At 36.2% G+C, this 13,221-nt stretch overlaps 1 protein-coding gene across 1 annotated transcript in view; it reads right to left on the bottom strand.

The window, feature by feature from the left end:
- Positions 1 to 426: 426 nt before the first annotated feature.
- Positions 427 to 13,221, bottom strand: part of LOC144433903 (DNA-directed RNA polymerase III subunit RPC2-like) — a 22,316-nt gene continuing 9,521 nt past the window's right edge. The window contains exons 13-28 of the mRNA XM_078122301.1: positions 12,479 to 12,641; positions 11,984 to 12,137; positions 11,012 to 11,185; positions 9,426 to 9,553; positions 8,832 to 8,917; positions 8,016 to 8,139; positions 7,115 to 7,273; positions 6,473 to 6,579; positions 6,228 to 6,259; positions 5,695 to 5,838; positions 4,787 to 4,853; positions 3,949 to 4,054; positions 3,328 to 3,424; positions 2,775 to 2,912; positions 1,882 to 2,031; positions 427 to 1,144 (exon numbers count right to left, since the gene is read on the bottom strand). Of these exons, the coding sequence (XP_077978427.1) occupies positions 1,015 to 1,144; positions 1,882 to 2,031; positions 2,775 to 2,912; positions 3,328 to 3,424; positions 3,949 to 4,054; positions 4,787 to 4,853; positions 5,695 to 5,838; positions 6,228 to 6,259; positions 6,473 to 6,579; positions 7,115 to 7,273; positions 8,016 to 8,139; positions 8,832 to 8,917; positions 9,426 to 9,553; positions 11,012 to 11,185; positions 11,984 to 12,137; positions 12,479 to 12,641 (1,959 nt within the window). The 3' untranslated portion in view covers positions 427 to 1,014. The remainder of the gene's footprint in view (positions 1,145 to 1,881; positions 2,032 to 2,774; positions 2,913 to 3,327; positions 3,425 to 3,948; positions 4,055 to 4,786; positions 4,854 to 5,694; positions 5,839 to 6,227; positions 6,260 to 6,472; positions 6,580 to 7,114; positions 7,274 to 8,015; positions 8,140 to 8,831; positions 8,918 to 9,425; positions 9,554 to 11,011; positions 11,186 to 11,983; positions 12,138 to 12,478; positions 12,642 to 13,221) is intronic.

The raw sequence follows: 13,221 nt of genomic DNA, 5'->3' as shown, positions 1-13,221 counted from the left end.
CCATCTATAGCATAAATGTAGTGTTTTCAGCCCAACTTCATGTAGGAGAAATTATAGGAAATAAACTGGCATTTGTTGTTTTGTATATAAGTCATACATAAGGTTGATCCCTCAGCCACAGTAGTCTAGTTGTAAGCTTACATGATCTAGATTCTTGGTTTTCATGTTCTATACTTTCAAAACTTTCATTCATTCATTCATTGATTCCATAACCAATATATTTGTACAAAGACCCTGAAGTGTCCATATAGTCCAGTCTCTGAGCTGAATATCAAATACTACTTTCATTGCAATGTTCAATACATGTCAACCATCACAATAACATTCAATGATGACAGTGCCATGACAGTGCCACTCGTGCTGAACTTCTTCTTTTTTTCTCATCTGCTGAAGTGATATCCTAGGATTTCACATAACAAATCTTTCTTTCGGTTCAATTCTTGTAAATCCAAAAATATATGATGACCAGTTTTACTGGTGTCTCATGGCCATACCCTGCGGCAATTCAGCCATTTTATAATCTAAACGCACAGCTAGGTTGTTGATTGTACTGTAAGAGCTGTTGTCTTTACTTATGCCATATTTGGATCATTTCCATATTCGGATGTGTGACATCATTCTCAGAGGCTTCAATACCCAATCAGAACCACCAAATCAAGTCCTTCCCATATATAGAAGCATGACATCATCCTCAAGGGTCATACCCAATCAGAATCCATGAAATTCTTTCTTGTGATTTTACTTTGATCATTTCCATATAAGGAAAATGACATCATCCTCAAAAGTTTTCACAACCAACATGAACCAATGACATTCTTTGCCATGGGATTTCACTTTGATCATTTCCATATAAGGAAGTATGACATCTTCTTCAATGGCCTCCACATCCAATCAGAATCCTATCCAGCTATTAATTCATTCCACAATGTCTTCAGATACCTCAGAGTCTGCTTCCTGTCTTCAGCAAGACCTGGTCTTGGCAGTCCTTAGACCCTACAATCATCGTTCCAGCTACTACTCACTGTACTTGACAAGTTTAAGTCTTGGTACAATGTTCATTGACTGCAGTTCTTGGAATAATAGTTTACAGGCATATGGTATACGTAGAGAGGATACATTCCTGGATGATTTACAGTAGTGGCACCTGAAGAGAGGGAGGGAGGGAGATGGAGAACAGTAAAGTTTAGACTCTTGAAATCTAGATGTCATCTTGGCACAGGATGATATGTATTGCAGTAAAATGTGACATTTTGTTCATGTACTGACATAAATGTAGTGGTATTGATAGGCTGATGTGTGGAGCCAACTATAATTTATAAATATGGTAGCAATGATGCTGTAGAGGTATTCTTTATTTTGAATTCCTTGACTGTATATGACATCAACAACATTGGTTACAACAATCTAAGACAGACACAGACTAAAAGTATCATTGTAGCATACTAGTATAGTAGAACACATATGATAGTAGTGTCTTGGAGACGTGGATATAATCACATTGTAATAAAACACTGAGGCTTCCCACATACTAAACCATTCTTTCCGGGCTGGTAAACTATAGGCTGTGGATTAGTTTCCTCTCCACTGTCTATGGGTAAACCTAGACATTCTGTAGGTCTAAACACATGTGAAGGAGATATTTCCTATTAGCTTGTTGTAACTAATGTTACCACCGTACTATTAGTCACTAATAAAATGTATAAAGATGGCATACTGCAAGTCCTACCAATCAAATCACATCCACTAAAAACAAAATTATCAATATTATTATTAATAATCAGTACCACCTTAGATGATAGCTTGGTTTCATTGGCTGTTTATTTACAGCAATCTTTTTTCACACAGAATATGATCAAATTAAAAGTAAGGAAAACATCTTACCAGCCAGCGTATCCTAGGAGACCACATTGGCCGCACACATCCACCTCAAACTGGTCACTGGATATCATTAACCTTTCTAGTAGTAACATACTAGCACCGTAGCCAATCAGACAGTCACGTTCCATTTCACCAAGACGTAGACCACCATCTCTGTGTTTTTATCAATGATAAATGCATAGCTATGATGAGTGCATTTACTACCAAGGAAAACATGTTATCGGCAAACTAAGATAAACACAAACTAAAACTATTGTTGCATGGGTCAGATCGCACAAGTGGATGAGAGCGATGCCTTGATTATATGGATACTAAGATTGTGTAAACACTGAATGAGGTTGAATGTGTGGCCACATAAGGAAAACTGCGTTCAGCAGCACCACTGTATTGTGAGTGTAATTACACCAACATCCATTGACAATCCTGTTGCAATAATAGCTGTTGTTTGTGCCTGTGTTAGCTTCCCACTAGTTGATCTTCTACCATTGTTGTAAATGTTGATTACAGGGGTTACTGCCATAGCATTCACAGTTACTATAAGTGTACATCATAAAAAAATATCTCTTTTCTGAAAGTGTGCTCCCTAAATAATGTCGGATATGGCTTAAAATTTGAATGTAAAAGCAGTTGACTGGTAGAGCTGTAGAAATAGTTAATCCTGAACAAAAATCATGATCCTCATGGCTACAATGATAGCAGTAATCAAAGGTTGTGGTATTCAAACATAGGGTTTCAACTGTTACAAGTCAACAGAAATGTGAGGGGTAAGTACCAATTACAATGTAACATAAATACTTTTAATTTTTATCAACTGTTCCTCATAAAAAAAAGACGAAAATTAGTGACATTTGGGAGAAGAAAGATAATAATTTCAGACTGACATATTGTTCATTTACCTTGATCTTCCTTCAGTTGGTTGTCTTGTTAACACAGCTCTGGGTCCTTTAGCTCTGGCATGCATCTTGTCTAACACCATGTGTTTTAACTTCTGATAATACACTGGACCAAAGTAGATGTAGGCACTCAGTGGTTCACTGGCAACAAACAACAGAAAAGGTTAGGTATTGCTTCAGTAAACAGTGCCCTCTATGGTCACACACTGTCTAGTATATGGAGGAACAAGTTACCAATATCACACTGATACAGGTAAGACAACTTTTACATGCATTGAATATTCTGTGGTTTGATTTTGTAGAGAAAATCTTACATAACTTTTTGTCAGTGAAAAGGGTAACCACAAATACACCTGCATAAGCTTAATTTTAAAATGAGGGGAAAATGGTGATTTTGAATGTTTAGCTTCCATTTTGAGAACCACAGAACCAATGAGTCTATTGTTGTGACACAAAACAATCAAGATATAAATTGCATATTCTCTCTACAACTTGTTCTGTGCATGGAATCACAACTTGACCTGTGCATGGTATCATTATTTTAGTCCTTACTTACCCAGTAATACCAGAAGTCATATATTCCTTCCCTAGATAGTTGTATCCATGTTTAGTCAAATCAGCACAGATGTCCACTACCTTATCACCACCGAAGGCTACAAACAAGACAGCAAAGTGACAAATAATATAGCATTCTCCATTCCAAACATCATTTACAGGGTACAAGACATACATGTTATATAGATCAGAATGGCCCAATGGCATGTAATATTTTGAAGTTATAACGTTTCTATTTTGATTAACTTTCATTGAATTTTCATTCATTGTTACCGATTGTATATTATAGTGACATTGTACCTTGTACTTAAAGGGGAACAAACTGAGTTTATACATATTTGGGCACAGTTTTTGCTGCATACATGTATTTAAAAGGTACAGACTCACAGTATTGTACTTACTGAAGCATACTTAATAACCACCACTTGCAATTAACTGAAATCAAACCTATAAACGATCCGATGACGTAATTTATCATATGCATCAAAAACATTCAGGAAGTTCCTACTATGCAATCGACTGTTTTAACGATGCCAGAAGACATTAATGGTACAGAAGTCAAGCACTGAAATTAACATTATACTGGAATATAATGTTCCCATCTTTTCAATTTCCAACCTACCTGTTCCATAATGGAATTTTCCTTCCAATATTCCGGCTTTTCCAGCTAACAATTCAATGAGTTTTCCAACTGTCATACGAGATGGGAATCCATGAGGATTCATGATCTTAAAGAGAATGCGAAATATTGTATGTAATATATTAAACTTTGTACAAATACATTTTACAAAACTTTATCAAACCATAATACAATATTACATTACACAGTTCATGCAGACATGTACTGCAATAATTGCACTGTTATTATAATATATTACAACACATTGTTTTCATACAGCCTTAGGGGATAAGTGTCACATGGTACAGACTAGTGAACTACAGTGACTTCAATTTGCATACAATAGGCACTATTCGTTTCTATTTTCCATAGGGTACTATTCATGTAGCATGGAAACCAATGATTTGCTTTGACTATGGAAAGAATATGTGCAAGAGAGTGTGATGTGTTTTAAAACACTTATTGCCTGGCTTTGTACAGGCACTAGTCATGTAACCCATAATGCTATAATGTAGCAACTATTTCTCATGGCTTTCAGTTTTGTAAATAGTTGGCACATATAAGCCCTCAGGGTAATAAATGTCTACTAGTGCCCTCATACCAAGGCAATAACTGTATCATAATTATACAGTAACCCATGCTGTACCAAGGGCATGCTGGTCAGAGGTATGAATTGATATTTATATTTTGCAAAGATGTGATGGCCTTCAAGCGTGCCATGTACGTGATTCTGCCAAATATCTTCCATTTCTTTAGCTACACATACAATTTCATTATCAACGACAAGATAAATATGTGAGTAATTTTAACATAAATGTTTTACTGAACATTATAAACTTACCACATCAGGACAGATTCCCTTTTCATTGAACGGCATATCAGCTTGTGGTACTATCAATCCACATACACTGAAATAAGATGAAATGAACATTATGAAGTCAACACAGTCAGGTGGAGGTATACAGGTATAAGATTAATTCCATCTCACAAACTACATATCATAACAGTTGTTGCAGTTTCTATAAATTGGCTGATATCTCCTAAAAATATTAGACAATAATATGAACTTAGATATACACAATATAACTCTATATCCTTATTGGTTTATTGATCAAGTATTGTCCAAAACAGGAAAAAAATCATAATGTAAACATCAAATATTGGGAAGAAATTATACATGATTCTGCGTGACCAATTAAAACTCATGATGGCCAGTGAAGTTTATGGTATCTTTAATGAACAATGTAATGCATACCTTTATCCTCAGAACAATCATACCTACATGTATGTCAATATACACACCATGTGTGTCTTCACTTCCATTTGTAATATTTTAATTAAAACAATAGCACATGGCAGTGAAGTCAATATCACAATTTATTGCCTGCCCAAGAGCTGGCATACACTACCGGCGGAAAGTAATCTTCCGAGTCTTGCGAGTCACAAGCGTGTACTTTACAAAAATTTTGATTATACCCAAGCCTTGACTTTACGTGTGTGCAACGCCAGGAAACAACACTTTTTGTTTTGATGCATACAACAAAAGTGAACTGGCAATAATTTTGGTCATTAGTTTCTGCACGCATGGGCAATATCACTTTATGGGCAAAAGCCTATTTAAAGAAGGTCATGTGATTCTATTCTGACCGATGAGCACTGTTGTAAAAAACGTTGAGGTGTAATAATTTGTTACACTAAAGTTATACACTTTTTACACTACCAGACTTACAGATAACAATGATTACCTACCCTTTCTGTCCATGTCTACTACTGAATTTATCACCAATTTCTGGTGTCCTGGTCTGTCGTAGTAGAATCTTGATGAGAAAAGCTTCTTCACTGTTTGAAGACACCATGACTTTCTCAATGTAAGAATCGCTGGCACCTTTATACCTGTAAACAAACACAGTTTTATTTCTGTTTACCATAAGGAAATCATAAGTTTTCAAGTTGCACAAAAAAGAGTTTTCAACCAAGAATCATGTTTTTGATCCCTTTCAGAATGACTGAGCACTAGTACATCAATCATTCATTCATTCATTCATTCATTCATTCATTCATTCATTCATTCATTCATTCACCATTTGCTTATTGTCTCATTCTCAATGTCTGTCTATTATTTAAAAATGGATCTCTAACAGACACAATTTCAGAACATCTGCATGCAAAATTTATCACAAGTATTTGACTTAGCTGTAGTGTTCTATCCATGTTATAACTGACCACTTAACAATTACATATCATACAATTTGGTTTGATCTACAATCGACACTTCTCCTTACACCAGTGGTACATCTCTATATTCAGGCTGCATCTGTTCACCTGGTGAACTCATTATCACAGTCGGCATGTGCTCCTTAGCCAATCACAATGCTTGAGTTACACGAATATTACTACTTACACCTGTGGTACATCTCTATATTCAGATTAAGTCTGTTCACCAGGTGAACTTGTTGTCAGAGTGGGGAATGTACTCACTTCTTAGCCAATCACAATGCTTGATTTACATGAATATTACTACTTACACCTGTGGTACATCTCTATATTCAGGCTGTGTCTGTTCACCAGGTGAACTCATTGTCACAGTGGGCATGTACTTGTTGACCAGGACTTGTTTGCTTGTTACTCTCTCACCTACAATAGAACCCAACAATACTATATACACACTATGTCACTTCACAAAATCATGGCATTACCAGCCTTTCAATGTGTGATTACATTGAATGTCTAAAACTGGAACAGAATGAAAATGTTTATGGTATGGTAATGGTAATGGTATGGTAATGGTAATGGTAAACAAAAATGTATGTTTCTTAATCCTGGTGTCATAATATTCGGCCTGTGAATTTTAAGATTAAATCTGGGTGTTTTTACCATTCATCCAGGGATTATGTAGAAAAAAGGCCTTTAGCCAGCAAAAAGCTACCAGCTACTTTTGAATTATTATTTCTCTACAGCTACATTTTGAGAAATGATGTCTACTAAATCTTTAAACTTTCATGTCTGACTGATTTGTGACGGCAGAAAAGTTGAAAAATTTATATGGTGACTCCCACCCCAATATTTCTCCCTATAAAATAAATACAAGCTAATAAAAAGTTAGGTCAAAATGTATCATTTTTTTAAATATAAAACAAAGTTCTCCATGAATACAAAAAAAAATACAAACCTGGGGCACATATACCATCAGCATCAAGGATATCATGTCTCCATATTGGTTTCCTAGTATTTGCATCCACCATAGGACCCATTACTTTGTCAAATGTCTGGTTAGCGTATCGTTTCAATGTACATTTCTGATTTCTATACACCAAGCATCTACCGTACCCTAGTGTAGAGATGGAGGGAGAAAGATGATGATATCAAAAAATGACATTTTGAGTTTGTAAGAGCTTGAGTATCATTTGTCTTATTTGATACTACTGTGGAAACCAAGCTTTCAGCATACTAAGATATAAACAACAACTCCCTATAGACACAAACTGAAACGTCTGTTGTTCATGTGATAGATAACACAAGTGGGTGATGGTAGTGAAAGTAATGTACCGGTAATAACAATGTTAGTTTTTATATAGTGCTTTCTTATTCTGTGCTCAAAGCACTTTACAATAATTAGCCGTGGCACAGATCTAGAGCAGCAAAACAGCCCCCTTTACTTCCTCAACTCCCCGGGGGTCATACAATCCATTGCAGCCTTTATAAGCGCATAGGATTAAAGCATTCACATTGCAACCTCTATCCTACCAGGTCCCCAATTATACAGCTGGGTGGACTGAGGCACAGTCGTGGTTCAAATCTTGCCCAGACTTTAGCCACTCACAAGCAAACAGCAGCAATGGGGTGTGAACCTGTGACCTGCAGATTTGAAGCCGGCCACTCTAACCATTCACCCGTCATGACTCCGCTCAGTTTTCTGTTGTTGTATCTTTAATGTGAGAAATACCATACACTCATGACATAGGGGTTTGTCACTACTCATCTTTGACTCGTAGTGACAAGACCCCTTATGTCACTAATATTTTCAACACTTAAAAGAAGACGACTATTGGGGAATAACATCTAAACATTACCTCTTTCTACTGATGATTTGTTGAGAATCAAAGCATCTTCAATATCATAACCACTGTAACTCATGACAGCTACAATCGCATTCTGACCAGCTGGTAACTTATCAAACTGAATTAGGTCTATGGTCTGAAACCAACAACAATAACAAGAGTAAGTTATATCAAATACAACCTGTAACACTTAAATGTCTTTATTGCAAATTCACTATGTGCCACAATCATTTATAGCATTCATATAAGTATTAAATGAAGATATATTGACATTAAAATTGAAATTTATTCCACCAGAAAAGAAAAATATATACATAAACTTTGAAAGCATATGGTGAAAAACTACCTGGTATACACCTAGTAACCGTACAATTAAGTAAACAACCTGCCACAGGTGACCATACATGAGATTTGGGTACAATTTATGACATACTAGTATCACAGTACAGTGTATACCACAATTAACAAGTTGAACATATACCATGGTATACACCTAGTAACAGTACAACTAAGGTAAAAAAAAATGCCACAGGCGAGTGTCCATGAGATTTGGGTACAATCCACAACATATAGTTTACACCTGATAAAAGGTCAAATGAGGCAAAATGATACAACTGGTTAAAGTATAAATGAAACTTGAGAACAAATCACCGCATATAGTTTACATCCAGTAACAGTTATACTGTTCGTCCGTCGTTTCCCTCCCTCCCCCCCCCCCCACACACAGTCTCATCTACATGTTCATGTGATGGTAATTTCGCTATATAATTCTGTGTCTTCACTTCTCATTTCAATCCCCATCTTGTTTACATGCATGGAATCACCTACCTTAGATTTCACCAAAGGTGCTTGTGGATAAACCAATAAGTACATCAAAGTATCAATTCTGTTCCTTTGGTTATATGCAATAGTTCCTGGTAAAAAAAAGACATACAACCAATATTACAATATCTGATAAACCCACTTCAACAAGAAACTGATAAAAGATAGACTGAATCTGTAATTGGTACGTTAAAATTTTGAAATGGGTTAAATTATAGCTGTTATGTTCCAAACACAAGGATTCATTCAATTCATTGTTTCATCGCTGAATACACAGCATTCTGTTCATTGATAACTTAGTGTCACAACCCATGGCTTGTTTACCTATAGCACACGGGTAAGTATTTCTAGGAGACTGGTTGGGATGATGGTAAGGTATATCACAGAGATAAGTGTACTTACCCATGGCTTGTTTACCCATAGCTAGTCTAGGTGGGGGGGGGGGGGGGGGGTACAGATATCTGTGCTCAAGCAAGGGGATTGACTAGACTGGGATTGTAGTACGTTCACTGTCAGGACCTAGACTAACCCATAGCACATTGTAAGTATTTCTGGGAGACTGAATGTGATAAGGAATATCACAGTGATAAGTGTACTTACCCATGGCTTGTTTACCCATAGCACATTGGTAAGTATTTCTGGGAGACTGGTTGTGATGAGGGTAGGGTATCAATCCAGCACATACACCCAGTATTGTAAATGGTTCTATTTCTAAATGAGTTGTACCTCTGATGATTATAAAACAGACAAAAGAGTTAACATGGCACAATGGTGCTCTCTAGAAAAAAGTATACTCTATGATGTACAAGTTAAGCTGCAGCTGACGACCAAATGTCAAAGTCCCTGTGAGTTATGGTATTTCGGATTTATTCTCTGAGAAAAACTCTAGGAAAAACTAATCTTCTCTAGGAATCAGGGAAATGAATATTTGAAACTTACAGGAATCAGGAGTTTATTCTTTATGAATCTGAGAATTCAATATTTGACAATTTCAGTAATTGGAAATGGAGTGGAGTCATGATGGGTGAATGGTTAGCGTGACCGGCTTGGAATCTACAGGTTGCAGGTTCGAGTCCTGTCGCTGCCTGCTGTTTGTTTCTGAGTGGCTAAAGTCCTTGGGCAAGATTTGAACCACGACTGTGCTTCAGTCAACCCAGCTGTATAATTGGGGACCTGGTAGGATGTAGGTTGCAATGTGAAGGCTTTAATCCTATGCGCTGAAATGGCTGCAATGGATTGTATGCTCCCCGGGGAGTTGAGGAAGACTAAAGGGCCGTTGTGCCGTTCTGATCCGAGCCAGGGGTAATAAATTGTAAAGCGCTTTGAGCACGGTGTGGGAAAGCGCTATATAAGAACCCAACATTATTATTATTATTATTTATTCCTTCAGAATCTGGTCTTACTCACTGTATTTTTGTGGGGTTTTTCCCCAGTGACAATTATTTTCTACACCTTCAGTTCTAAAAGCACTGAAACTTCAGAAGCTTGGTTTGAACAAGATATTATTTTTATTAAGTGGTCATATGGATGAGAATTTGGTATTTCTTTTGATTTTTAATTTACAAACCACAATTTTATCATGGCTTCCTACTTGAAAAATCAACGTGAAACAACATTGACAAAGTCTATGTGTGTAACTCAATATATTGCAAACAAACCAAAGACAATATGTAAAAAGTTTGTTTGTATGTACAATAACAAAGTTGAAAACAAGGACTTGGCACATGTTGTTTCATTTTGATTTTTGAAGTAGAAAGCCATGATGAAATTATCTCATAAATTAAAAATCCAAAATAAATACCCAATTCATATGGCCACTTTAATTCTAATTCTTCTTACTTTGGTTTATCGGGTCAAGTAGAAAATATTCAAAAACACAAGGGTATGTGTTGTCCCAGCTTTAGAAAATGCAGAAAAATAAAAATGAGTTTATTTGAATATCGCTAAATCATAATATCTTTAAAAAATTTTGCAAGTGTTAAAAAATATTTTCTAATGTGTGAGATCTTGCAATTTAACAATATCATTACGAATACCATAATTTAAAAAATTCAGTTTCTTCAAAGACATGCAAAGAATCTTTTTAAGATTACTCAACACAGGATGATACTTGAGTTCTGATTGGCTCATCAAAAACCATATTTGAAATATGAATCAACCAATCAGATTCCTGCTATGGTCTTTACCTTGTGATATCTTTTTCATACAATGCTATCTGACAATCATTTTCTTCATTGACATCTAAGTACTCCACCAAGCCTTGTCTTAGAAAATCTTCAAACCCACGAATTCCTTGTGTCAACTCGTCTATATGAGTATTGGTCACTTTGGGTTTACTTTTCTCAACAATAATATACGGCCTACAACACGAAAACAACAGATGTATTTGTAGGCTTAATTTAGAACTTTTTTTGTGTTGTTGGGAATTGCCTCCAACAATTTTTTTTTTATACAGACTTATATACACACACAAAGGCAAGTCATATGATTCTACATTACTTTATTCAGGTCTTGGACTACATATACATGACAGGCCTATGCTGCATTTCCACTATCCTGTCACTGAGGCTTGTCAGTCCATAGTCTATCCCACAGTCACCCAGTCCTGGCAACCCTTAGCACCTGCAGGCTCAGTTTTTAACTTAGTTTGCGCTGTGCTTCATCAGAAATAAATACTGTATATATGAACGCTCTTCATTATTACTTTTCAACATACAGCTCCTATCTCACATAAGCTTTTGAATCCCGCTTTACACCAAACAAGGTAAAGCCAGATACAGCACTGGTAATCCAGCCTTCAGTTTTACTATTACAGATAGATGCAAACTGAATTTATTGTTCTTAAATTTGGTATATTACACAAGTGGGTGATCGCAGTTCCTCTGTCATGCAATTCTAATAACCCTGTGATTAAGATAGTGTAAACATTGGAAGTCCCAAAACAGCACTGCAAGTTTATGGAAATCTAAATAAACTAGTTTTGAGAGATGCCTCCCTACTGAGACTATAATCAAACCAACGTCCATTCAATAGCTTATCACTGTTGTATCAACATATTGCGACAATAGTTTTAGTTTGTGTCTAGCTTATAAAACCGAAGGCTCAACTACCAGGGTAATAATAGGCTGTAGAAAGAGATGTATTAAACTTGTACAGACCTGCACACCCTGCCACCATCAGTGGCAATGTAAACACATCTGTGTGTATGGTTTGGACAGATTGAGACAAATTCATTGATATATCCCGCTCTACGCATCAGACGAAATGTACGCACTAGTCTCTGGTGGTCACGTATTACTCCAAGGATGTTACCTGAAATGAACAAATATTGAAAACAAAATGATTGATTTTATTCCTCTTTCTTCATTTGGGAAGGGGATGTGTATATACCTTATTGCCAATAGCATTATTAGAACAGATACTACATTTGTCATGCTGAAAAGTCTATAGCTGTTCCAAGAGTCAAACTGCCTAGTGCACTGACGTCCTTCAGTTTATATCCATGCTTTTCCTGATAATTTGTGATTGAAAGCAGTAAAACTTACCATTTAGAAAGACAACATAAACAGAGGGTGAACTGAGTTTAGGAGTAAACTTACCATTTTGAGAGACCAGAAAGACAAAGGTGGACCAAATTTAGTAGTAAAACTTACCATTTAGAAAGACTAAATAGACACAGGGTGAACTGAGTTCCTCTCCTGATAACAAATTGACATCTTCAACACCTAGATTAAAGGCTAGTTTGATAACAGGTGATTCTTCATTGTCTGTTGTTATATGTGTCATCAAAGCCAAGTTTTTTATCAAACCACAGGACTAGAAAAGACAATGAAATGAAACACAATAAATCAATCCACATATAGAAATTAAAATGTACCTTGCAATATCCATTGGCATTATGAAAATGTGATTATTAAGCAAAAGAATATGAATGACACAAACTGTACCGTGGATTTGTGGACTTGAATATGATGTATCCATGGTTGGAGCATAAATTCTACAGTAGAAGTGATGGTTGAATGAAGAGAGTGGCTGGCTAGAATCTGCAAGTTGCTATTTTGAACCTTGCAACTCCCAATTGTTTCTGAATGGCTAAAGTCCTACAACAAGATTTAAAACACTGTTTGTGCCCATGTCAAACCAGCTGTTAATTGGAGACTTGGTAGGATAGAGGTTGCAATGTGAATGCTTCAAATCTATGTGCTTATAGAGGCGGCTATGGATTGTGTGCTTCCCAGGGAGTTGAGGAAGATATCATTATAACTTATGAGGTCATTATGCCATCATAGGTCTGGATCATGGGTATATTTGTACAGTATTGTGATAACAACAGTCAATGTGGTGGGCGCTTCACAATATGTACCATTATTATTGTGGTTGGAGAAGTACATAAAAT

Source organism: Glandiceps talaboti, chromosome 4 (assembly GCF_964340395.1).
Source record: "Glandiceps talaboti chromosome 4, keGlaTala1.1, whole genome shotgun sequence".
Classification (NCBI taxonomy): Eukaryota; Metazoa; Hemichordata; class Enteropneusta; family Spengelidae; genus Glandiceps; species Glandiceps talaboti.
The sequence above is the reverse complement of the archived record's forward strand: the minus strand, read 5'-3'. Positions and strand labels throughout refer to the sequence as shown.